The sequence below is a fragment of the Notechis scutatus genome, chromosome 2, assembly GCF_049901735.1.
Source record: "Notechis scutatus isolate UNSWTSFEM ecotype Mainland chromosome 2, rNotScu1.2, whole genome shotgun sequence".
NCBI lineage: Eukaryota > Metazoa > Chordata > Lepidosauria > Squamata > Elapidae > Notechis > Notechis scutatus.
The window spans coordinates 56,887,201-56,913,725 of NC_142010.1; the positions used below are offsets into that span (position 1 = coordinate 56,887,201).

Sequence of the window (26,525 nt, forward strand, 5' to 3'; positions counted from 1 at the left end):
TTTTATTTAGGAAAGCTAAAAACTCTATTTCAATTTCTTCCTAGTTTTATCAGATAAAAAAGAAACCACACCGCACACTCCAATGAAGAAGCCAAAAGTGGAATCAGTATTATACAAGGTATTCTGTCAGTATGTAATTACTCTCATGCCTAATAGGATTTGTGCCATTTACCAAAATCATAGACATACATTGCATATTTATTACTTTTATACACTGACAAGAAAAGTATTTCCTCCCTACAGTAATGCACAATTCTTTCCCAGATGAACTTAACATCTGTCTATATGCTACAGAGAATTCTGTCAATTTCTCTTTAATTCCTTGCAATCTTCTTCAATTGGTTGTTCAGTGCTCTGGAATTTAGAGCTCTAGGAAGAATCCATTCCACTAAGTGTCTTTTCCAGTGATGAATAAATACACCTTGACACAATATTGTATTTATCATCACACAGAAAAACAAACAAACTCAAAATAGGGCAGAGGAAGTTTTCTGTTGAAACTCTGGGTATCTATTGCAAGTCAATTGTTAATTATATTATGCTAGTTGGATCGGTTATTCGACTGGTTTATTGAAACATCTGGCATCTAGTGCCCCTCTAGTGGCCTTCAACTAACATAGGAGATTTCTTTTTATCCTCTCTGGTGCAACAAACTCTTTGCTCCTTAATAATAATTAATTAATAATTCTGTGAGTTGGAGAATCTTCAGGAACTGGATTTGAGGATATAGAAGCAAACAAGAATTGTCTTCTTAATACATCAGCAGAATCCAATAGAATCATTTAGAACAGAGATCTCCAAACTTGGCAACTTTAAGATTTGTGGACTTCAGCTCCCAGAATTCCTGAGCTAACATGACTAGAGGAGGAATTCTGGGAGTTGAAGTCCACAAGTCTTAAAGCTGTCAAGTTTGAAGACCCCTGGTTTAGAATCTGTCTTTCTAGATTATTAAAAGTAGTGTTTATTATGCAAAATCATTTTACTAATATCTGTCAAATAACAGCTGAATCCAATTAGTATAGTAGTATAGTATAGTATAGTATAGTATAGTATAGTATAGTATAGTATAGTATAGTATAGTATAGTATAGTATAGTATAGTATAGCATTTATTTATTTATTTATTTATTTATTTATTTATTTATTTATTTATTTATTTATTTATTTATTTATTTATTTATTTATTTATTTATTTATTTATTTATTTATTTATTTATTTATTTATTTATTTAGCAGGTTTATACAGTTGCCCATCTCACAAAACATGATTTTGGGTAATGCACAACCATAGCAATAACCAAAACAATATAGCAATTATTAAAATACTAAAGTACAAATAAAAATAGAAAGAAGGAAAACCAAAGCTCCAGGAGAACACTAATCAACTCTTATAACGCAACCATTTCCAAGGCCCCCCCAGTGTATTCTCAGAAGTCACTGGAAAAATGTGTAGCCTTTCTGGAAGGCTAAAAACAGTGGGGCTGAGGTGGGTAGGATGAAGCTTCAGATAGCAAAGGCGACTGGAGAAGATATGTCTTCTGCATCTCATCCGATGGAACTCTTTACTAGATGCCACTTACAGTATACCCATCTAGTAAGGAGTTCCATCTGATGAATCCAGAAGACATGCCTTTGCCACAGTTGCCACAGCTGCTGAATCTAATGTGACAGTAGATATAATTGGGAAGAAGTGGTCCTTCAAATAATGAAGTCCCATGCTATGTACGGTTTTAAAGGTCAAAACCAGCAGGTTGAATTGCATCCAGAAGCAGACTGGCAGCCCACATAGCTCAAGGACAGAAGTGTGACATGCACCACATGCTCAAGTGAAACAAACAAAATGTTAAACAATTATGATATTTATGTAGTTACTTACCAAGCACATCTAAATTATATTAAAGTAACCAAAATATATTTACAATCCCCAAGGCATGTCGCAACTTTTGAGTACCCCAAATGTTTGGAAATTGAAAATTTTGATATGCCCTACACCAGGGGTGTCAAACTGGATTTCTTTGAGGGCCGGATCAGCACTGTAGTTCTCTCCACGGCCCTGCTGGTGGGGGAGATGGGATAGACACCTCCTGCAGCACCTTGCTGGCCAAAACGGGATGCGTGGGGGCCTCACGCAGCCTCCTTGTGCCCTCTTTTCAGCCTGGCGGCCTCCTGCAACACCCTGCTAGCCAAAATAAGGTGTGCCCCCCCCCATTTTGGCTGCCAGAGGCACCACGGGCCAGTCCTTTGCTATTTCCAGGCCAGCCCCACAGGGCGCATTTAAGCACCCTGCCTTGAGTTTGACATCTGCCCTACATCATGCAGCCACACTCTTTAGCATCTGAAGCTTTGGCTGCTCTTCAAGATCAGCCCTATCTAAAGCATGTTATAGTAATCCTCTCTGGAGGTGATCAGGGCATCAGTGACTGTGAGTTATACTCTTCCTTTGACTTTTGCAGAGTGATGACTCCTCTGATGAAGATTCTCTTCACATTGACACAGAGGTCAAGGCAGGGCGCACTTCTAAAGCGAAGAAAGAGGCTGCAAGTTCAGCTGGTATTCTAGATCTTTTGCAGGCAAGCAAAGAAGTTGGGGGTTTGGAGTACAACAGCAACAGGTATGGATAAGTATGGTTAACCTCTTTCTTTACATAATATGTATTTATAATATGTATATATAAAGGTTAAAAGCCAGAGAACTTACCACATGTGGGTGAGTCCACTTCAGAATAAACTAAGAACATATCAATCACAACAGACTCAAATGCCTAGGTAAACAGTCAGGTCTTCAGTGTATTGTGAAAGTCTAGCCGAGTTGGGATTGAATCTTTGGGGAGATGCTGTTCTACCATCATACTAACAAAAATCCTTTTACATTTTAAATAACCTAATTAACAGAATATAAGAATCAATTTATGTAGCGAAATATATATTATTCATTTGCTCATTCTCCTAATTATTGGTTCATTGAAAGGATGCACTAGATAAAGTTGGCTTGGAAAGCTCAGGAGAAAAAAATTGAGAAATCTGTTTTTTTTAAAAAAAACAAAACGGAATTGCTAAAAGGTGCACAGGGAAAAGATTCCCACAGGCAATCTAAATCTCCTTTTCTTGTTACAATAAAGATGCACAACCTATTTCTTCACATTTAAACTGCATTTCTCTGTCTGTGTATACTCTTTACATCAAAAAATAATGGAGAATATGGTGGCATCTTAAAGATTAGTAAACATATTAAGGCAAAAGCTTTCCATTTCACTAATCTATTTAAGGTTGTGCAGAGTAACCTGAATTCTTCAGTGAAGAATTAAAACCAGTTCCTTATTAATTAAATTTCACATAATGTAGTTTAGTGGTTAAAAGAAAAAGTTTTAACCAATGTTGGTAGATTCTTTTTTACAATGCATCATATACGACTCCTAAAAGCTATGGTCCTCAGAATCCAGTCAAAGGTCACCACGATGTTACAGTGATTTAATGTAATTGTAGGGGAAAATGATAAAATATGCAAGAATAATTATATGTATTTATTTGATACAATTTATGTTGTATTAATATAATCAAATTTTGGAGGCTCATCTGATTCTGTCTATCTTTTGAGATTCACCCTCAATATCCCACCCAAAGGCAAATGCAAATCTTAGCTCCCCCCACTTTCCAATCTAAGTTATCTATCCTAGGGTGTTACTCTAGGATAGATATATAGTATGTGCAATCATTAGTAATCCATTGAATTGATAATCTCTGATTTGTTGGGACCAATTAATTTGACTAATCTATTTTTTTTAACAAAATGAACACTTTGCTAGCCTGCATACTGTATTTTTCTCACAATTAATTTCAAAGTAGAACATTATAAGTTTGCTTCAAACAAAGAATTAGGAATAAATGAAACTCCAGAAAAACTCAAAGTGTAAATCATTCTGTTCTTCATCAAGAAGCACTTCTAAATCAATTTGGAGTTGGTCAGGCAAATCTGGACAGATGTTATTAAATCTACGCATGAGAAGTTTATGGACAAAATGCACCTTCCATTGTTGGAACAATCCTTTGTATTGCACAAGCGTATGGTGTCTGAGCTTTGCTGCATTGCAGTATCTCACAATGTATGTTCCAGAACAATTTAGAACACTAATACAGCCATTGATCTGACTGTCCAGTATTCATTATTGCAACAGATGCAATTTATTCATCTAAATAGGTATCTATATCAGTGTTACCATTCTGAAATCACAGGTATCATGTGACAAAGATGCTGTCAGCATTCCAGAAAACCTCCACTCCACCCAGTAACTCTGAGACAGACATCTTCTCAAAAGTTCTTTTTATTTTGGATAGTAAACTGGCACAACTAGGGAATCCTGAATTTGAAAGTTCCGGGCTTCCTTGCAATAAATAAAAACTACAAATCCATCCCCTGAACCCATCATCACATCACATGCCCCAATCACCATCCACCCCAACTTGAGACTTCCCCTCACTTATGCGCAAAATAACATGACCCTGAATTAGAAAAAGAATGTTATTATGTCTAACTACATACACTCCAAGAAATCCCCCCTCCCATTTTCCCAGGCTCAAACTGTGGCAGCATGGGAGCATCTGGTCTCAATATGGCTTCCAAAGCTGACAGATGCAGGTATTGATACCAGATTCATAGCTAGGGAGATGCTAGATCTCTCTGTAGAAAGCAAGTTTTCTTCGCAAATTGGAATTGTATTTGGAGAATCTCCAAACAGGCACAATTTTTGGACCTGTGCTGTAGAAATAATATATGAAGGTAGAGAATAATGGTTCACCAATTTTTCCCTCAGTAAGGTTTCTAATACTTTTTATCACAACCATGTTGCCTTTCTGAATTATTTTGAATTAAGTGGATTCTTAAAAGAGCAGAAATGGAAAAACAAACAGACTGTGTCTGGATAAAAGAACTGGAATTATCTTTTATACTTCACTTTTAGAGAAATAATTATTATTCGTAATGCACTGGAATTTATATTATAATTATATTATCTTCATAGAGAAATGTTTTTTGTAATTACACATAGAATATTAAAAAAATACTTATGAGGCATGAACTGAACAGTTAAAGTTTGTTTATTCAAAACAAAACTGGCGGAATGACAAAACTAATCATAGTTTTGACACATAACCCATAAAATTGGATATGTATTTTTTACTGCACAACCTGCATTTTGCTTTTTCTCTCTAGATACCTTTTTAAATTCAGTTAGTACTAACTAATTAGTACAGCATAGTACAGCAGCATTATATACAAAACCTTTAAAGGATCAACATAACCTTTCATTGATAAACATAAGAATTAAAAGGAGAAGGGGTAGAAGGTGGATAAGCCTGGGAACCATGTTATAAATAGAACAAATTGCTCAAAAGTGTTCCTCCTTACCTTTTGTTGAAAAAAGGATTCATTCAAATGTTGACAATCAAGACTTATCATATATATGTTTTAAAAAGAACAAGGAGATGTATGATTATGCTACTATTATATTCAACCAGAGAACCAATCTTAATGATGTGTAGTATTCTGCACCAGCCATTCACTACGTATGGAAAAAGAACAGTCGCCTTGGTATTTGCTCTCATTAAAGAAAAATATATGCTAATAATCACTACAAGTACAAAAAGGGGATATGATTTTCCAGGGTTTAATAATTGTTTCCTGATTTATATTTTACTTTGAGCAGATCCAGAATTACTAACATGCAAATATCCTTAATGAAAAACACATTGGGCGCAATCCAATGTAAACATTTCTTGCACAGATCTTATTGATATTAAGGAAATTGTTCAAGAATAGGTTTTTGCTTTAAGCCCAAGGCAAAGTGACAGGCAATTCAGTTTAAAAAAACACAGTCTTTTAGGAACCTTTTCCATTTGAGTTCGTGCTTGAATGCTCTGTCACTTTAAGAGTTTGTGAAGAACTTGTTTTCCCTCTGCCTGCCCAGCCACTGGTTTTGATCAGATCCCACAATTTATTTGCTAACACTTACCTTCCTCTAGGCAGTTCCCCTCTAATTTTCCCTTTGGCAGGCAACTGTTGATGGTCCATTTACATTTGATTCAGGATTCAAGGTTTTAAGAGAACTCTTGGAGAAAACAAACAATGTCTTAAATGCTCTTGGAGTTGATGATAGTAATAAAATCAGGTTTGCTAATTTTTGGCATAGCACTACAAAAGGGACAAATTTCTTAAAACACCAACTCCATCCAAAAATGATCCAAACATAACTTGCTGAACATCATAGGGGTGCTTTTCCAGTGTCTAACATATTTTAGAATAGGTTGATGTATTGGCTCTCTTTTCACAAGTCTCTCTTCTGAACTCATTTTCTTAATGAGGGGAAGCGAGTGTTCACCCATATCCTGTACTACTAAAAAGAGCTACCATTTCTGTTTTCATTTCTTCAGGACTCCTCACAAGAAAATTGACTTATAAATACAGTTGCATGGCTGCTGATACATTAGCATGATACAAAGCTCACCAACATATCTTTCTGCAAATGTGTTTGCATGCTGTTTATGTATTCAAAATAATCAATTATCACGGCAGGTGCAAAACTTGCTTTCAGTCAGTAATTTGCAACACCTTTGGTGGAAATAGTAGCTTCACAATATTGTTTTAGCTAGTTGAGCCTTTTGAATTTTCTTCCTGCAAAGGTCTTCCAGCTCAGAAATAGACCTCCTATATGCATTGAAATTCCACCCCGCAATTTTTAATAATATTCTGAGGCTGTGTAGGCCAGTCTGAAACATTTATTTTTCTTTCCTGTCAATACTTCATGGTCAATTTGGATATATACAGTTTTTTGATTTGCTGAAATAGCCAGCTTGTTGTCAACTTCAGTTCCTTCACTCACCTGGGACATTAGGTTCTAGGATATGTTGATATTTAGTTGAATTCCACTCCCCCAGCATTTTCTATAGCAATAGCTGTCACAGAATACCAAAGCATTTTCATCCACCCTTTTTTCCCGCCAAATGTATCTCTTGTGCAATTGTAGCCAAATCAGTTATGGTTTTGTCAGTCCAAGGAATTTTGCTTTAAAACATTTCAGGCTTATCAAGTTTCTTATCAAGTTGCATATTTTGTAGATGGTTCTTATAATGAACTCAGAGAAAGTGTTTCCTTCACTCATGCAGATCACTGTGGAATGAGCATCATTGCGGTGTGGAACTGTAAACAAGCTATCCCAGTGAAATCTAGAATTATACTGTCATCTGCAGTGATCTATAGATTCTGTGTTGCAGATCTGAACATGTCCCAGGCAGTTCTAGAGGATATTTTTCTTGGACTTTTCACTTCTTGCCTAGTTTTGCTTTCAAACATTACATGCAAATTTCCTTACAGTGTTTCTCACTTTAAAAAAATATGGAAATATTTAGATATTTTTTTATGCTTTCCCGTGCTTTGTTAGAATAAATTGATGGAGCCCATTGTTGTTGAAAAATAAGCAAAACAACAATTACAGCCAACCAAACCAAGAGAGATTAGAAGGAGAGAAATATGTGCTTCTCGCTGGGATTGTTTGTCACCTATTTTATCCCTTTTAACAATTTACCTTGTAAGAAAAAAAAATACAATAGCATTTGAATCAGTTGAAAGGAACCATCAACAATTCCTAATTTAGCAATGTAGTGTAACATCACAACATCCATTCTAGAATTTTCATGACAATTGCCCCTTGGTCTTTTGTTTAAATATAATGGATGGATCCAATTAAAATAGTCAATTGATAAAACTGTTTCTTTCAGCAGAACAACAGGGAACAATTCTATATTCTCCTAGAAGAAGGAAATGTTTAAATTATTACAACTCCAGATGGGAGGTGAAAGGACTCTTGTGCTTCAAATGAGCCTCTGAAATCCCCTTCTGCTGGTTTGCTGGTTTCTGTATGCTTCTCCCCACAATGTCCAATTTGATCCTATATCCAGCCCATGTGGGGTTGACCTGTTTGTGGAAAAAAGCCACACATATTACAATGAATGACATAGATGCAATATGTATGTATGTATGTATGTATGTATGTATGTATGTATGTATGTATGTTTTCTTAAGTTTTCGCGGGTACTTACATGTATGGTATTCAGCTTTGTTCGGGTATTTTCCCACGTCATTATAGTTGTGCTTTTAAAGTTGTAGCAACATTTTGGCAGAATCTCATCTGCCATCATCAGGCTTCTGTATTGTGTTCGTCTATCTATCTATCTATCTATCTATCTATCTATCTATCTATCTATCTATCTATCTATCTATCTATCTATCTATCTATCTATCTATCTATCTATCTAACTATCTATCTATCTATCTATCTATCTATCTATCTATCTATCTATCCATCCATCCATCCATCCATCCATCCATCCATCCATCCATCCATCCATCCATCCATCCATCCATCCATCCATCCATCTATCTATCTATCTATCTATCTATCTATCTATCTATCTATCTATCTATCTATCTATCTATCTGGTATTCGGCTTTGTTCGGGTATTTTCTCACGTCATTATAGTTGTGCTTTTAATGCTATAATGACGTGGGAAAATACCTGAACAAAGCCGAATACCATACATGTAAGTACCCATGAAAACTCTATAATTCCTATACTTGCTTTCATTTGAAAGGTTTCTCTTTTCTCTCTTCCTTCTCTTTTAGTCAACCACCTGCATCGCCCAGCACACAGGAAGCTATCCAAGGAATGTTATCAATGGCAAATCTCCAGTCTTCAGACTCTTGCCTACAGCCTTCATGGGGCACCCATCAAGCCAAGAATAATTCCATCTCTGCCACCAATTCCAAAAAATCTGGAAGCAGCCATAGCAAAAATGCAGGCAAACGGTTGTTGAAAAAGACTGCAAAAAACAGCATTGATATTGAAGATTACGATGAAGACCAGGACCACTTAGATGCCTGTTTTAAAGATTCTGATTATGGTATGAAAATCCTAAAGTTCTCTCCTGGATAGTAATCATAGAAAGGCAGTGAAATGTCCAAGGATAGCTCTTCTGAAGCTGAAAAGAATAGCACCCTGTTTCTTTGTCAAAGTTCCTGAAGCAGAGGCCCAAATGTTTGCTGGTGGTCTGACCTGCACAGCTGATACAAAGTGAACATTAGATGCTTTCTCTTTGTGACATAGGGAAAGTTTGCTACAATTTTTTCAGTTGAGAGATTTTCAAAGTAAGGCTAGCAAAAACTTATGCTTGGATGAGTGTTGAGGCTCATGATACATGAGCTGATTGAAGGAAACTGAATATCAGCTCCAAGTTGTAAGTAAGTAAGATCAGCATGATATCAGATTAACAGTTCCAATGCTTATCTTCTGCCTTAATTTGGTAGCAAAATTGTACAGAATTATGTAAGCAGCAGGTTAATTCTGTATAGCTTGCTCACTTGGATAGTATAGTAAAGGCTGTTGGACCCAGGACTTCATCTGTTGTACACTGTTACAACATTGGGTAAAAATTGAAATGATTTTGGTTTATATTCCTATGTGTAAGAATAATTTCTGATGCCTTGGCATACAAACTTTCCTTTTATGTTGATTAAAGCAAATTCCAAGAATTGGGAATCTGTAAGTTCAGAACCATCACTTTAGTTTAGCTATGCAAAATAAAGTTGATTTTCCCAAGTTTTTACTCAAGAAAGTTACTGCCCTTTTTAGTCATAAAATCCCATAAAATCTAGAAATGCGTAGATAGACCCCTCAGTGTTACTCTTCATCATCCTATCAATTAATACTTGTCTTTCGGTTTCCAGTCCATTCTGTATCATATTCTATAAATTTTAAAAGCATGTTGCAGCATGCCAGTCCAGTACTGGGGGAGAAAAGGGGAAAGTTTAAAATGAATGATTGAGTGATTCAGAGCTCTTATTAGTGTTCATCAAAGATAGAATAACTGCATTTTAATGGAATGGAAATAGTAAAAGGTGGGGCATGATGGCTCAGTGCTTAAGGACCCTGAGCTTGTCAGCTGGAAAGTTCAAGACCAAACATCACGCAACAGGCTGAGCTCCCATTACTTGCGCCACCTCCTGCCCACTTATTAGTTCAAAAACATGCAAATACAAGTAGATAAATAGGTAGCAATTTGGTGGAAAGGCAAACAATATGTGCCTCAGCTTATAGTCATGCTGGCTACATGATCACGGAAACATCTTCAGACAGTGCTGGCTGCCTCAGTTAACCAACAGAGATGAGCACCACCCCATAGAATTGGAAATGGATGGACAGGGGAAACCTTTATCTTTACCTGTATAAGGAGAACCAGTTTGGTGTAATGATTAAGACGCCAGTCTAGAAAATGGGACACTGTGAATTTTAGCCTCCTTTGAGATATGAAGGATAGTAGGGTGACTTTGGGCTAGTCATTCTCTCTCAGTCTTAGGAAGAAGGTCATAGCAAGTCACTTCTGAAAATATTGTCAAGAAAACTGCAGAGACTAATTGAGGCAATCACCAGGAGTCAAGATGACTCAAAGGCAGCAGAAAATAAACTAAAAAAGTAACAAACTTTGAATGTATATAAAAGAGATGGAAGGGAGGCAAGGGTGGGGGAGAGGGGGGAGAAGGGAGAGAGAGAGAGAGAGAGAGAGAGAGAGAGAGAAGCAAATAGACAGACAGAATTATTTAGTTTCTAATAAATATATAGATATTAGGGACATGCACAACATTGCATTAAAATAGCTGTCCTTGGTACAACTCTTTAAAAAGATGTCATTTCTCTCTGCTTTTAGCACTATATCTGATGTGCTGAATATATACATATTGAAATTCTCTGAAATTAAATGAAAACGTGACTCTTCATTATACAGATTTGACAAAGCATAAACAGATGTTAAAATTACATTACCTGAAGACATATCACTCAAGTTAAATTAACTTTAAAACTCGGCAAAAGTGTAATGTAGAGACACGCTCTAAATGTGACATCCTGAAAGAAGAGAAGTTTGTTCTGGGGAGATCAACATTCTTGTTAATTATGTATTTACGCTACCACTTAATAGGTTTGCTTTGTTGTAAGATGGTTAGTCCTCCAAGATTCCATTAGTGCCACATCTGGTCAGCACATTTTCATTCAGCGGTTAAACTGATGCAATTACTTCTGCTGCATAAACATTATTGGCCTAACAGAAGAAATAAAAATAAGGTCTCCATTTTGGATATGTTATTTGGTTAACTTGGATTTACTTCAAACTTTAATGCAATTTAGACTAGAAACTGGGAAATACTAAATGGAAAAGAGAAATGTCCCTACAAAGTAACAATGAAGTATTAGGGAGCATTGTTGTAGAGAAAGCAGCACAAGCATGTAGGCCTCACTTAGCAACCACAATTGAAACCAGCAAATTCTTTTGCTAAGTGCCTCAGTTGCAAAGTAGGAAAATCACATGACCATGACAGACTTTTTATTCGGTCATTAAGTGAACTACTACATTTGTAAAATGAAACATCACATTTCTCTGACTTGTATTTAACGTCCACCTTGTCCATTAATCCTGCTTGTCACCAACTGGTTGGAAAACTCAAGTGATCAACATGGTCATACATGGACATAGGTTGACAAGTGCCCAAATCATAATACAAGGACTGGTTGCAAAGGGTTTTTTTCCCCCTTTTACACTGTAACTTCAGATAGATCTTAAACAAGGCAGTCGGTAAGCAAAGACTACCAAAAAAATACACATACATATACACATACCTATACACACATAGGAAATCTTAAACTTCATTTGTTTAGGGATCATTTGAAGTTCCAATGCACCTAAAGAAAGTGACTTATGACCAATCCTTGCACTTACAACTGTCTCAATGTCCAGATGGTCACTTGATCATGATCAGGTGCTTGGCAACCAGTTCACATTTATGATGGTTCCAGCATCCCAGGGTCACATGACCACCATTTATGACCTTTTCATCCAGTTTCTGACAAGCAAAATCAATGGGGAAGCCAAATTATCCAGTCCCAATCATAGCCCTAAATTCTAAATTGAGGAATCTCTCTCTCTTTCTCTCCCTCTCTCCCTCCCTCTCCCTCCTTCCCTCCTCTCTCTCCCACCCTCCCTCCCTCTCCCTCCTTCCCTCCTCTCTCTCCCACCCTCCCTCCCTTCCTCTCCCTCCTTAACTCTCTCCCTCTCCTTCCTCCCTCTCCCCCTCTCTCCCTCTCTCTCCCTCTCTGTCTCACCCTCCCTCTCTCCTTCCCTCCCTCTCCCTCCCCCTCCCTCTCCCTCCCTCCCTCTCTCTCTCCCTCCCCCCTCCCCCTCTCTCCATATGCACATGTATCAGGGCAAATGTGCTATAGGATTAAAGTTTTATTTTATCCTTGTAATGGAAAATGGTCCTTTTGTTTGTTTTTCTTTTTAAACATGTAGTATTGTGGTCCACTTACATATTGGTGACCATGAATAACAGCTTATAAAAGACAGTTTAATGTTTTTAAAATTCAGCAAAAATATTTTTGAAAAAGTGTCAGAACATAAATCACATTGCTCTCTATCTCCTTCCTACTGAACTTTGTCTCATCCTGGGTTATTATCTGAATAGCCTTATTCCACTGTTTTCCCAACTTAGGAGACCAGCCAGCTGCAAAACATAGAAGAGGCAGGAAAAAGCTTCACTCTGTCAGTAGCTAAATCTGTGGCTCTTCTGGTTCATAGCATGAAAAAGCCAAAGTCAGTTATGCAGCCAAATTGTTTTATGGGATTGAGACATTGGTCCATTTTCAACAAGCATGATAGGGTGGCTCTAATTTTTTAATGCTGTACCAGACTCTTATTTTTATTTCTTTTTCATAGTTTATCCCTCCCTTGAATCAGATGAAGATAATCCAGTGTTTAAATCTCGATCAAAAAAGAGGAAAAGTTCCGATGATGCACCATACAGCCCCACAGGTAATATTTTTGATGTTTTAAATGCAAACTCATACAGGACAAAAACTCGTGATACAGTAGATTTCAGTGATATGTGTACATGGTATACATTGAATTGCAATTAAATAAACTTTAATATGGAAAATATCTTGCTCCGAATAGCTTGTCCTGGCCTGTTAGTATCCAGTTTGTTTTCTTTATTACCTTTTAATATTACAAAAGACAAAGATAGAGAGAACTGCACATCATGATTATTTTAAGAATTGGACTTTGGAGATCAGAATCTTGAAGAATTTTTATAAAGTTTTCTGGATCTAATTAAGATCTTCTCAAACAAATTATGTGCACTAATCATATAGTGGCACTGCTTTTCCTTCCTCCTCTTCTTCTTCTTCTTGTTCTTGTTCTTCTTCTTCTTCTTGTTGTTCTTCTTCTTCTTCTTCTTCTTCTTCTTCTTCTTCTTCTTCTTCTTCTTCTTCTTCTTCTTCTTCTTCTTCTTCTTCTTCTTCTTCTTCTTCTTCTTCTTCTTCTTCTTCTTCTTCTTCTTCTTCTTCTTCTTCTTCTTCTTCTTCTTCTTCTTCTTCTTCTTTTTTTATAATCTGAGAAGTTTTGGTGCCAAATGTTCCAAAATGCTTTGAAACACTGATGATCAAAATTGTACTTAGTTCCCTGTCCCGGGGGGAGCGGTGTATGTGTTAGGTTGGGTTGGGAAGTTGGGTTGGGCGGGGGATTTGGGTTGGGGGGAGAACTGTGGGAATTATGGTAAAGTTTGCTTTAATTACAAGAAGTTAATAATATGATCATAGAAATATGTTTACTTAATCTAGCTTTAACAGTGTATGGGAGTCTAGCCTATACATTTATAGGAATAGCACTAGCACTTAGACTTATACACAGGGATGGGATCCTACTGGTTCGGTTCAGTTCTATAGAACTGGTACTCCGAAGAACAGCTGACACTGAACCGGTTCACTGGGATGAGTTTTGGTCTGCTGTTAGGCCCTCCCGCCCTCCTGGGCTCTAGGCTGTCCTTTAGTGGCTGCGTTTTCTTCCTCAGATGCTTTGCGTGGCACAGCTAAGTGCTGTTTGTCAGCTGGAGAAGGTACATGCTTGCCGGAGCCGGTAGCGCACACATGCGTGCAGCACGTGTTTGACGTGCATGCACGTGCTCCCCAAACCAGTTGTTATACCGGTTGGATCCCACCCCTGCTTATATATATTGCCTCACAGTGCTTTACAGAGCTCTCTGGGCTGTTTACAGAGTCAGCCTACTTCCCCCGACAATCTGGCTTCTCATTTTACCACCTCAGAAGGATAGAAGGCTGAGTCAACCTTGAACCCCATCAAGGTTGAACCCCACAATCTGCAGTTCAGATTGTGGACAGAGTTAGCCTGCAATACTGCATTCTAACCACTGCGCATCAGAGTTCAGGCTTTATTTTTTATATTACAGGGCTCGTATTTGTTTCTTTGCAGTGCCTGAAATAATTATGGTCCTGTCATTAGCAATATATATGGATTGTATATGCATTCCATTACCTGTTACCTTTACTGTTTAATTTTCCTTGTGCAGCAAGAGTTGGTCCATCAGTACCACGGCAGGACAGACCAGTCCGAGAAGGTACAAGAGTTGCTTCTATTGAAACTGGACTGGCAGCAGCTGCTGCCAAATTATCTCAGCAGGTGAGCTTTTCAAATAGGGCCCTACCATCGCTTTTCCAAAATGTTGCTTTTGGGAAATATTTAATGGAACATTGTTTTCCATGAACAAATTATCAATGAGAAGATTTATCAAAGGAGGGCCTGCTTTTGGTCTAAAGAATTATTCTATTCTACAATCCTCAGAATTATATGGAAAACCAGCCAATGCTGAGTGTTGCCTTTCCAAATCTTTTTGAGAACTGTGCTTGGAATGCCATGTTAGTCTTTCAAATGGAAGGACTTTTTGGAATTGATATTGATTTCACCTTCTAAAGGATAATGCAGATACCTGAAGGCAGCTCCTGAGCTGCTGCTCCCCTTATCATTCTGCCTCTGTTGCCATTTGGTCTTCCTTTTCTCTGCACTCTACTCACTGCTTCTCCAATGAGGCAGCTCACTGCACACACTTACTCTCCAGGTGGCCATTCTAGAAGTGTCCTTTTGAGTTGTCTTCAGCCCAGTTCAGGTAAACATGCCAACCCCATCACAACACAATAGGTTCTAATGGACCTATTAAAAGAATATTTATAGGGCAGCAAAGTAAAGCAAATTAAGATTTGGATTGCTGCAAATCTTAGTCTCAAGGGTAATTTTTTCCAAAAGGCAACTGGACTATCTTGGTTTTTTTCTGCTGAATCAGTTTTTGAAGTTGTATCAATTGATCTGAATTAAGGATTTATGGACAGTAAAGGTGGTGTCCTTTCAGAAACCCATTCTGCACTTTTTTGGGTGATATTATTATTTCACATCACTTCTCAATGAAGTCCATAGCTTTCTGATTTTGGTTTGTTTTTTTAAGGTGTAGTGACTATCTAGCAAGATATTTGATAATATGCAGACATCTAAAAGCTAAATAGCGCATTTCATTTCTTAATATTTTATCAGTGTATCGCAAAGAAAACACATGATTTCTAAAAAGTATTAAACAGCTCTAATCGTTAATATGTTTTCAACAACCTTAAAATACTTACACACAAGTCATGGGAAAACTTACACAACAGGCAAATATCAGAGGAATATTTTATGATCAACACCCATGAATAGTTCTGGAAAACTGAATTATTGACAAATAATTTGGTGTGAGATTAGAAAATCAGCTCTTTGTATATCAGTTATGCCTCTTGGTCTACATTTTCTCCAATGCTCATCACTTTTCTTGCATACACTGTTTGTGTAGGTGTCAGGTATGAAGAATCGGGGCCATATTTTACTTTGCAGTTCAGAAGATTTATTGCTTAAGCCTATACACAAGAATATAGTCAACTAAAGTTCAGTATTAAATTGGTGTCCGATAAGGCTCAATGGAATTCAAGAGGGGTTGGACTTAGATAGTTTCTGGGAATGTAATGACTCTAGGCTAATGATTAGTTTAACTCTGACTCTCAGCTCTGTCCACTCTTTTCCTACATCAGGACACTTTCCTTAATGACCTATTTATCACTTTTGAAAGCTAATGATTGTTATTTTCTCTCTCTTCCCCTTCTCTCATCATGTGAAAGGAGGAGCAAAAGGGCAAGAAGAAAAAGAATACCAAAAAGAAATTATCTCCCAACAATGCCAATAAAATCCCTCAGGAAGGCAGCTCTCCTGAACCTCGGCTGGAATGCCATAGCAGTAGTTTAGCAGACCATGAGTACACAGCTGGTGCCAGCACGCTTGGGGTGGCCCAAATGAACAGAGGCCCTCAGCCCATGGCCCCAGGAGTTTTCCTTACGCAACGGAGAGCCTCATCATCATCACAAAATAATGCAGCTGCCAAAGGTACTTTCCATAGATTTGTCTCAAGAATGGTGTAAGATTTGGTCAGCCAATCAAAGTTTTTTTTTGGTGAGGCTCAATTTTTTTTATTATTTATTTATTCATTTGTGTGTTTGCTTGTTTATTTATTATTTACTTTTTTTAAATAAAATTTATTGGCCACCCATCTTAACATAGGGTAACTCTGGGCAGTTTATATATCTCAATATGTCTTTTATCATTATCCTATTTTATTTTATTTATATTCTTTAACTTGAAAGGACCATCAAGAAAAAAGAAAAAAAATGGAAAAGATTTACAAGCAACATCAAATGGAATAACTTTCAAAGTTACATTGGATTAATGCTGCATATAAATACGTTTTTCTATCAACGAAGCAATTTAAAACCATTGTTAATATGGAATCCATATTTAGTAATTAACAGAGGCAAACAGTTTAATAAGAGTCATCGGAATAAATAATTAACAGCAAATTTCTATCTTATCCAAGATCTCTATTATAAAAAAAGTGTAATATTCATATTGAAAAAGCAGCTTTGAGACAACCATAACCTGGATGACTGAGAATCTTCATAGATATTTGTAATATTCAAAGTAAATAATATTTATCTTTCATGAGTATTTCTCATTGTTACATATTAATTGTCATGCTTAGTTTATAAATCTATTTAATTATACAATCTTTGACATGTTTAATTTCTGAGTCACATTTCCATAACAATTTGCTCAGTGTTCTGAATTTTGTGTTACAAGCTTTTCAAATTCAGCTAAGTTTCTAAATGTTCCACCTTAGTTTTGCAATTTGTTTTGAACTGCATTACTAATCTGACTAAATTAAAGCCAATGAGGCATTTCTGATCAATCTAAGGGAGAATCTTGAAAGATTTCACCTTTTCTTTAGTTAGGTATTCATTCTATCAAATTTATATAATTTAGATGTATAAAATTGCTTAAATTTCATCAATCTATGCTTTCTGTATTTTTAAAAATAAATTCCTAAGTACTCAATCAGGTTAATAGTTTAACAAAACAATCAGATATATTTATGTTAAAACCCTGGTATTTGCTATAAATACTACGTTTCCAATTCAGATACCTTCCAAGTAGTAATCTGAATATTAATAATCTGATGTGTTCTTCAATTTGTCTGAAAATTAGTACTTATCTTCAGATATTTTGATGTTCAGCTTCACTACGGGATGTCTCCATGCCTTGCTGAGTGCTACCATCCCAAGGTCAACTCTCTTGCAGACTCAGTGTGTCAGGCAGAAATAATCAGGAGTATTCATTGAGTTCAAAGCACAGAAGAGTTTATTATTGCTACCTTTAATATAAGAATCCACTCAATTAACAGTCAAATCTAAATTGGCATTAAATGAGGCTCAACAGAATTCATGGGAGGCTGGACTTAAGTCTCTTGTGGCAATGAAATGACTCCATACTGATGACACTTCTAGCTTAGCCTGCTCTTCTTTTACACAATGACAGTGAAAATAAAGGAAGAAGTAATACCAGAGAAACTAATAAGGGAGCTAAGATAATTGCATTCATTACACAGGTCATCCTCAGATATTCATTAAATAATACTTGAAGAGAAGTTTAGCTTTTTTGTATTTTGTAACTTTTTTCTAATTGAAAGATTTTTTATTCTTAGAAGTGGCAAAGCAAATTTCATTTAACTTTTTCCCAAAGGAATTGGGTAAATTATGGATATTGAGAAAATGTTAGGATCTCTTAAGCCAACTGTCCCCACTCTTTGCAGCTTGGCAGCCCAGCTGGGCGAGAAGGGAACTGGACTACGTGAGAGGCAAGTCAGCGCACATGCATGCAGCCCTTGTGCGAGCAGTGGGCTGGTGCATGAGCATGCAGCTCAACTTGTGTAAATGGCAGACTGGCATGCACATGCATGTGCGCAATTACTCACCAGCCCACCGCTTGCCCAAGTTTCATTCACTGCAGCCAGCCACTCACGTGGCCAATTGTAAATAAGCCATGGTCTGGTAATGGGCTGCGGCCCCATGGTTGGAGACCCCTGGCTAAAGGTATAACCAAAATCGAAGTACATAAACTTTGAATGTAACTTTCAGATCATTTAGCTGCTGTCCAACAGTTACCATAAATACAGTATTTGGCAAATCTCAGTTTCTTGCAGTACTCTCAGTAAAGAAATATCCCAAAAAACCATACAGGTAGTATAAACTAGGAGCATCTGGTTCTTTAGAATCATATGGATATTTTAGCTGAAAAAAGGTGAACAGATGGCTTCCATAGATTCAGTTTTGTTTTTCTTTCCTGGTGCTGTAAATATTCCAGACATTTGTTCATATATGTTTGGAAAGGTGAACAGATGTGGAACACTTCCGAGGAACTGGATGAGTAACAACTGGAGTTTACATTTTTTCAGAAATGGAGGTTCTATTAATACTTGATTCTTTATCCTGGCAGCCTTTGAAAAAGTCCTGGGTTCAGCCTGATACTGAGGTCTAGCACCTGAGAAGTTTGAAGTCATCTTCCACATTAATTCTTAATGATCAAATGCTTCCTTTTCTTCTTTCTTTCTTTCTTTCTTTCTTTCTTTCTTTCTTTCTTTCTTTCTTTCTTTCTTTCTTTCTTTCTTTCTTTCTTTCTTTCTTTCTTTCTTTCTTTCTTTCTTTCTTTTTCTTTCTTTGCTTAGACTAGGAATTCTGAGAGCTCTTGTTCAAATATATTTGACAGCATTAGTTTGGAGAAGACTTTAATGCATTTTAATAGTATGATTGCATACATATGGATTTTGACTGACATAAAACATGAATTAACCAGTCTCTGTATTTCTTATTCATCCTGAAAAATCAGCTTTCCAAGTCACTGAGAGTTTATTCACGAAACCCACAGAGATTTCTTTGTAGCTGTTCAGATAAAAAACTTGTACTCATTTTTATCTGAAAATAATTGTTTTTATTAACTTGAATTGACCATCCAGTATATTGGAACATATGGGGTATTCGTTTTATTGTGAGAGAGGCACGAATGGACAAAATAATGTATAAATTATCCACAGAAACACTTAGGAAATGGGTCCCAAGATAGATCAAATTGTAACCTTCTTCTAATTCAAGGTGCAGCAATGAAAGGAGGAGGCTGGAGATGCGATAAAGAGAATACTTTTAAAAACTCAAATGAATTGAAGATGATACCATTTACTACTTGTTATAAAATCTAAGAACTAATCTGAAAGTACCAGTTGCATAAATCAGGTTCATAAACGAATTTAGGATAAAACGGAGTAACTAAGGAGCTTTTTCTCAACAGATGAAGACAATTCTACTACACTTTAGTGTAGAAGATGATACAATAATAGTTCCTTCTGTGGTGCGTCATTTCTGATGGATCATTTGTACATGTAAAAATTAGTTAAAGCTGCAGTAATTTATTGATGTATGTGCTTCTTAATTCAAGGCATAGAATCATGCAGTAATATAGAGGCTTGGGGAATTATCAGATAAAATATCACTTCAATTTTGAATTGGTTAGGTGGCTATAAGCAGCTGTTCTCTTCATCCACAGCCTTATGGGGTAGGTAGAGATGCTTAAAGCTGGATATTAACTGGATATTAAATGCTTTTGTGTTGAAGAGAAATGCAGTTGAATGTTTTATAAATCCATTTTCAGTCTCATTTGTTTCGTCCTTTTTGGTCTTCAACTTCTAGTTTCTTTTGGTTGCTGCTGCTATTATATCCTGGCTTACCGTGTCTCTCTTCTGTTATTTCCAGGGAAACGTACAAAAAAAGGTATGGCTACAGCTAAACAAAGGCTTGGGAAGATTTTGAAAATTCATCGGAATGGGAAACTTCTCCTTTAAAACCCAGTCATAATTGGGACTATCAAAGCTCAGCATATCCTGAGCTGTCACGCTAGCTCTTCAACTCTTGAAGGACTCCAGTAGTATTGTGCAACATCTTAGGGACAATACCAGTTAACTTTTTGCCACCACTTTAATAAATTCTTTTTAACTTTCGGCAGTTAAAACCTGTACAGATACTGCTATAAATATTTTTTAATATAGATGTCCTTTCTCAAATTGCTGAGAGTGACTAGTTCGCAAAAAGTTAATTCTCCAAGACACTGAGGATCATTCCAGTTTTAGGAAAGTATCCATTTAACTTGTTTATAAGTGAGGAAAAAGTTGTTTTTAAGAGTATGCACATTCATTTCAATCATGCTTCTTTTATCAAATTTGAACCAATTTTAAAGAGTTATCTGGTTAAAAGGCAGAGTTTTAAAAAAAAGTTTCTCAAATTGACTTGTAGACAAGGGAAAGAAATTTATGCCATGACTGTTTGAGATATAATACATGCATGAAACAATATGCATAAAAAATAATTAGTTTTCTTTATCTGGCTCATGATAAATATGTTTTATTCAGAAGAGAAGTTAAAATTGCACTTCAGCACTGCTAAAACTTTCCCTATAACCAGACATTGGAGAACTATGGATGACTTAATTTATTTTATGTGCAATGCAAGATGATTTTTTAAAAACATTATGGATTACAAATCCAATTTAATTGGTTAATGATTTGGATATAGGTAATTAATGAACTGGTGCAGTTCTTTGGACATCAAATGGGGTTTTTTAATTAGCTTTGGTTGGTGTTGGTTTGCATCTCTTTTCATTGATAAATTTTTAGCACTCCCACTGTTTCTTATATATATATTGTTTTAACTTTGGTCCTATGGTATGTTTTCCATGCTCAATGTCTTTTTTCTTATAATTGAATATCAATGAGTGATAGGAATTAAAGATCATGTAAACAGAAAGAACCCTTCTCTTCCTGCTAAACTGTCACAATTATGTGTAATTGAGTAAAACATTACAAATCAATTGGTACCTCAAAGTGAAAATCTGAGAACATTGATTCTTGACTGTACTTATATGACATGGTTTACAGGCCTACAGGGGCTAAAGCAAAATCAAATCAATTGTACTATATCTTAGTATGTTGCGTGGGCCATTATTTTAAACTGTCATTGTTTGCTTTGGCTTCTTATGTGAATAGAGCCTCTGTGTTTTTGTAAACCATAATTAATGGATTAATGTGTTTACATCCAGTCTGAATTTGATGGGTTTTTTCTCTTTCTCTCTCACCTGTTCTAGCTAAAATTTGTTTACATGACCATGGAAACTGGACGTATTCCTTCCCCCATGCCCATATATTTTTAATTTGGCATTGCAGTTTTGAAATTATATCCTCATTAATTTAATTTCATGGCTAGGGTTAGGGTTAGGGTGGAATCAGCCATTAACTTGATGATAGTATTGTAGCTTCTGCTTGAGTGGTCATAATGCATTGATAACATGTGACATTGGAGAATATGTAAGAAAAAAGATGCCAGGTTCATCCCTAGATGCTGCTGCCAAGAATGCCTGTGACAAAACGCCAGTTTTCTTTGTGCGGCCTGAGTGGGTAGCAGGCATATCACGATCATTAGAGAGGGCTGTAAAACACTGTGAAGCAGTATATAAGTGCTATTGCTATTGCTGTCTTATAAAATGGCATCCTTAGTCAAATATCTCTTTCCTTATTTTTTTGAAGGAACTTTTAATCTCCCTCTAGCAATTCTAAACTCTAAAGTTCATGACTGATGATTTACCTCATAAATCACTTACGTTATCTTGAGATGAAACAGAGGAAGACAATGGTTCTTTTTTCACTTCCATTTCCCCGGATCATGGATTAATCCCTGCATCATGTAAACAAATCAAGCAAAGAAGCTCTTGTCCTGGGACTCCAAGCACTTATTTTCTGATCTATAACCAAACCCTTTCCTTGAGCCGCATATCAGGAGAAAAAAATGCACCAAACAAGATTATTCCCCCCCCCCCCCATGCCAACCTTTTAGAGCTTATGAATCCATTTAATAATATAGGTCAGCTGTTTATATAAACCTCAGTTGCAAGCCCTGTAATCAGGTAGAAAGAATGTGCAGCCCTATTGGAGAAGTATTCTGACATTCATATCCATCCAAGCACTTCCTTTCAGATATGCTTGTCTGAAGGAACAAGGGCTGTGCTCACCTAAGGGTCAGGCCAGGTGAGAGCCAAGCTTATCGACAGTTTAACTGGATACTTGTTGCTTCTGAACTCTCTTAGTGTTTGGTGTAGAATGCATTATATTTTACATTAAACTAGCTTGTCTGCATATAAACACTTAGAGCACAATCCTATGCATGTTTACTCGGATATCAAACCTGTTGTGTTCCATGGAACTTACTCTCATGTATAGAGTACTATGTACAGGATTGTAGCCTTAAGGTGTTGCATTTGTTTCTCAGGCAATTCCAGATTTTCATTTATAGATACGTGTCTGAAAGCATATTTTTTCATAGAATCTAGCCTGTAAATAGCTTTTTAAAGTACCTTCTTTTTTATAAGATCAAAGTATCTTTAGACATTTCTTTCTATAGAATAGTTCATTAACCTTTATACAATTTTTTTGCTGAGTATTTTGCCCGAGTATTTTAGGTTCTTGACTCTGAATGGGATACTCTGTTTTTGTCCTTGATTTAATTCCTTTTTCTCCCTTTTTAAATTTTGGCATTGCCTGAAAAACAAGTAAAACTTTGTGCAGCCTTATACAGAATCAAATAATAGTACAAAATTATCTATTTAAGATACAATATGAAGAAGAATCTTTGACTTTATAATACCAGCTCCTTGTCTCAATTCTTGTATTATGAGGGGATACAATTATTTTATTAGCACCTTGTGAAGTGTTTCTGTGTTTTGTGATGATGTAATTTATTAATGTTTGTAGCTTTTTATATTTGTACATTTCTTATGAGCTTTGTTTATATACACATTACCTGGATGTGATGTCCATGAGGAAAAAATAAAACAGCTATAGAAAACAACTGAGGCCTTATTAACTGACCTTTCTAGTTATGGTGAGCGACTGGTTCTGAATTCTCGGCATCAAAAATATTAGTTGAATAGGGCCCCAGAGTTAAGCAAGTTTTTTAAAGCTTCCCTAGTATACTGTTATTGTCAAGCATTTATATAATATAACGCAGACATCATGCTGGTTTTATTATTATGTTTATGTTTATGATTATTATTTTCACAACATGTACATTTCTAACAAAGTTTATTGTGGCTATCTATTACAGTGTTTTATTTACCAATTCATATCAAATGCTCTTGTATCAAGTCCATGAAATCTAAGTAAACTTAGATCAAAATTTTAAAAGTAAAATATTTCAGGTTTTGTATAGAATTTGTGTTGGTGTGTTTATTTATATATTACATTTAAGTTGTTCTCCACCAGTGAGTGAAGAGGATTCCCTGCTTTGTTTCTTTCAAAGATGGTTTTCTGCCACAATATGCCAGTTCTTAAAGGCACATCTTCAGCTTCAAGTCAATATTGCTCAGTCAGTTGAGCTCTGTATTGGAACCCTAATAAGATGGATGGTAATTTTTGGTCCCAGAAAATGAAAAATTTCCTGTCCTAGACAACCTCAATAAAGAAACATGTAGTCTGCCAATTCACATATTTTAAAAGCATTTCTCTTCCCTGAACAAGGATAATCATAGTGACTTTTAGTTCTTATTGGTTTGTGTGTTATTTAGCCAGTGACCTATTCACTTTAATTTCATACTGCAAGCACTGTTTGTGCTTATGTTGGTCTACCCTTATGCTTAGCTCCAAACAGCCATGCTTTAGCTGCTGCCATTTTACTCTGTTCCAATAATAAGGAATATACGCAGTGCAAGAGTTAAACAGTTTCTTGGTGTTCTCTAGGCTTTATTGCTTTTTGGAAGACTTGCCATTACCTGGCTGGGTAACATCACAAATGCAAGGGAAAGTAGGGTTTGCTGGCTGTTCACACAGTATATTGTTTGCTCTGCCAACTTCAACTGGGAAAATATTAAAATTCTAGAGTGGTGTTTCTCAACTACAGCAACTTTACGATATGTGAATTTCAACTCCTAGTCTTCCCAAGCCAGCATGCTGAGAACAAATCCTGGGAATTCCTGGAAGCTTGACATTCAGACAGATTGACCATCAACAGACACTTAGAGATAAACCGCATCAATGTACCATTTAAGAAAAGATGCAACCAGAAATCATTGAAGGAAACAAACAACCCATCTTTCTTAGCAGTCAACATCCAGATAAGAAGAGAATAGCACCAGATAAACAGTCAAAGAAGAAACAATATCCAAATCTAGGTACTGTCAAGGAAGAAACTGCATCCCAATCAATACTGGTAGGGCAACCTTTGTATTAACAGCCAGAAAACTCCAACGTGGAGTCGCAAAACTAAATGCAGTGTTAATGATGCTGTGTTATAAATACACCAGTCTGAAAGTAGGCATCTCATTCTCATGTAAAGTTTATGTAGGGATCACTAGATGCATGTGTTTAAAACTGTACGATAACAACCTTAAAAATTACCTATTAACTTGGATCTAAATACCTGTATATACTGTATGTACTTTTATTTAAATTGTAAAACAGTAATACACACACAAAAAAATGGTATTTAAGAGCTGGTACCTTTATAGCTCCCATGAGTAGAAGGAACCATGGAATTAGCCTGAGCACTTCCTTGCTGTTGGCAATATCGAGGCAAAATTGTTCTTTCTGTTCGTGAAGAATTGTAAAATGGGGCTGGGGATTTATTTACTATACAGCTTTTATATGGCTGCCCAGCTTGTGACCAATTTGACTATAAACGCTGTACAAAAAAAATATATATCAGCAAAGATATCAAAACATAGCAACCAAATAGCTGATATAATTAATTGGGAATTCAAATTTATGGCATTCTTCTAACCATCCTGACTCAGGTGTTCCAGAAAAGAGCCAGGTTTTCACTGCCTTTCTAACAGCGTAGAGGGTTAAGGCCATTCATATGCTGGAAGGAGCCAGGGGGCAGGAGTTGCAGTAGAAAAGGTTTTTTTTTGGTTGCAAAAGATGACATCATTTCAAAGGGGGGGGGGAGCCAGAACAGGCTCACCCTGCTCTTTGGGGGTAGGTAATAAGGGGAGAAGGTGATCCTGCAAACGGGCTGCCGTGTGGGCTATAGGTAATAACCATCACCTTAAATTGCATCCAGAAGTCTGTGGGAAGCTAGTACAGCTTGCAGGTAGTGGTTATTGAGCAACGCCAATTACCTGTGTCACTGTGTTCTGGACATTGTAATTCTAATTCTAGCTTCAAGGCGTCCCCAGGCAAAGGGTATCGCAAGAATCAACAGGATTATTGAGGTGTCTGTAAGTGAGCCCTCTTGATCTAGGAACAAGCACAATGGTGCACATGAAGGTTGTGCAAATTTGGCAAGGCAAACATGCAGGTGCTTAATGAGGGTGGCAACTGGCACAAGTAGCTATTGGGAGGCAAATGAGAAACTTTCACCTTCAGTCCATAAAAATGTACGAGTAGTTTTTGACTTACAACAGTTTGTTTACTGTCCGTTCAAAGTTACATCGCTGAAAAAAGTGACTTGGGACCTTTTTTCATACTTACGACCATTGCAACATCCCCATGGTCACTTGATCGAAATTCAGACACTTGGCAATAGTATTTATAATAGTATTTATGATGGTTGCAGTGTTGTGGCATCATGTAAATCACCTTTGGCAAACCTTCTGACAAGCAAAGTCAGTGAGGAAGCCAGTTTCATTTAACAACCATGCTACTAACTTAATTCTGGTGGTTCACTTAACAACTCTGGCAAGAAAGGTTATAAAATGGGGCAAAATTCAGAAATGTTGGGCTCAGTTGTGGTTGTAAGTCAAGGATTACTTGTACTATGTAATCAAGTTACACAACATTACCAAATACTATATGTCCTGAATGGGCAAGCAATATATAATTTGCAGTATGCCATTATTGCAACAAATATATTGATTTCCTGTGGTGAAAAAAATAAAAAGTAGAATTCTGGTTTGTAATATACTGTAGCATCAGTGTGAATAACTGAAGTTGGATGTTCCTGAATCAGTCAACCTGTTATGGTCACAGATCAGTAAGTAAAAACATTACAACATAATAATAGTAAAAAATAAAAGGCAGACATAATAATGTATTACAATTGGTGGTGTAGTTAAAGTTTGCCTCATTTTACATACAGCATAGCAGAATCCAACCACATTCAGAGAAACTACTTCTCTGACAACAGGAGTTGCATGTAAAGTTTTC

The 26,525-nt window shown here is 36.4% G+C and overlaps 1 protein-coding gene across 2 annotated transcripts in view; it reads left to right on the forward strand.

Moving 5' to 3' along the window:
- The window catches only part of PHF2 (PHD finger protein 2), a 151,088-nt gene extending 127,497 nt beyond the window's left edge, over positions 1-23,591 (forward strand). The window contains exons 16-22 of one of the 2 annotated variants that reach the window (XM_087954804.1): positions 45-118; positions 2,453-2,610; positions 8,670-8,947; positions 12,806-12,901; positions 14,454-14,563; positions 16,081-16,408; positions 20,092-23,591. In XM_087954804.1, the coding sequence (XP_087810930.1) occupies positions 45-118; positions 2,453-2,610; positions 8,670-8,947; positions 12,806-12,901; positions 14,454-14,563; positions 16,081-16,377 (1,013 nt within the window). In that variant the 3' untranslated portion in view covers positions 16,378-16,408; positions 20,092-23,591. The remainder of the gene's footprint in view (positions 1-44; positions 119-2,452; positions 2,611-8,669; positions 8,948-12,805; positions 12,902-14,453; positions 14,564-16,080; positions 16,409-20,091) is intronic. The other variant, XM_026677200.2, reaches the window with a different exon arrangement.
- The last annotated feature ends 2,934 nt before the right edge of the window (positions 23,592-26,525 follow it).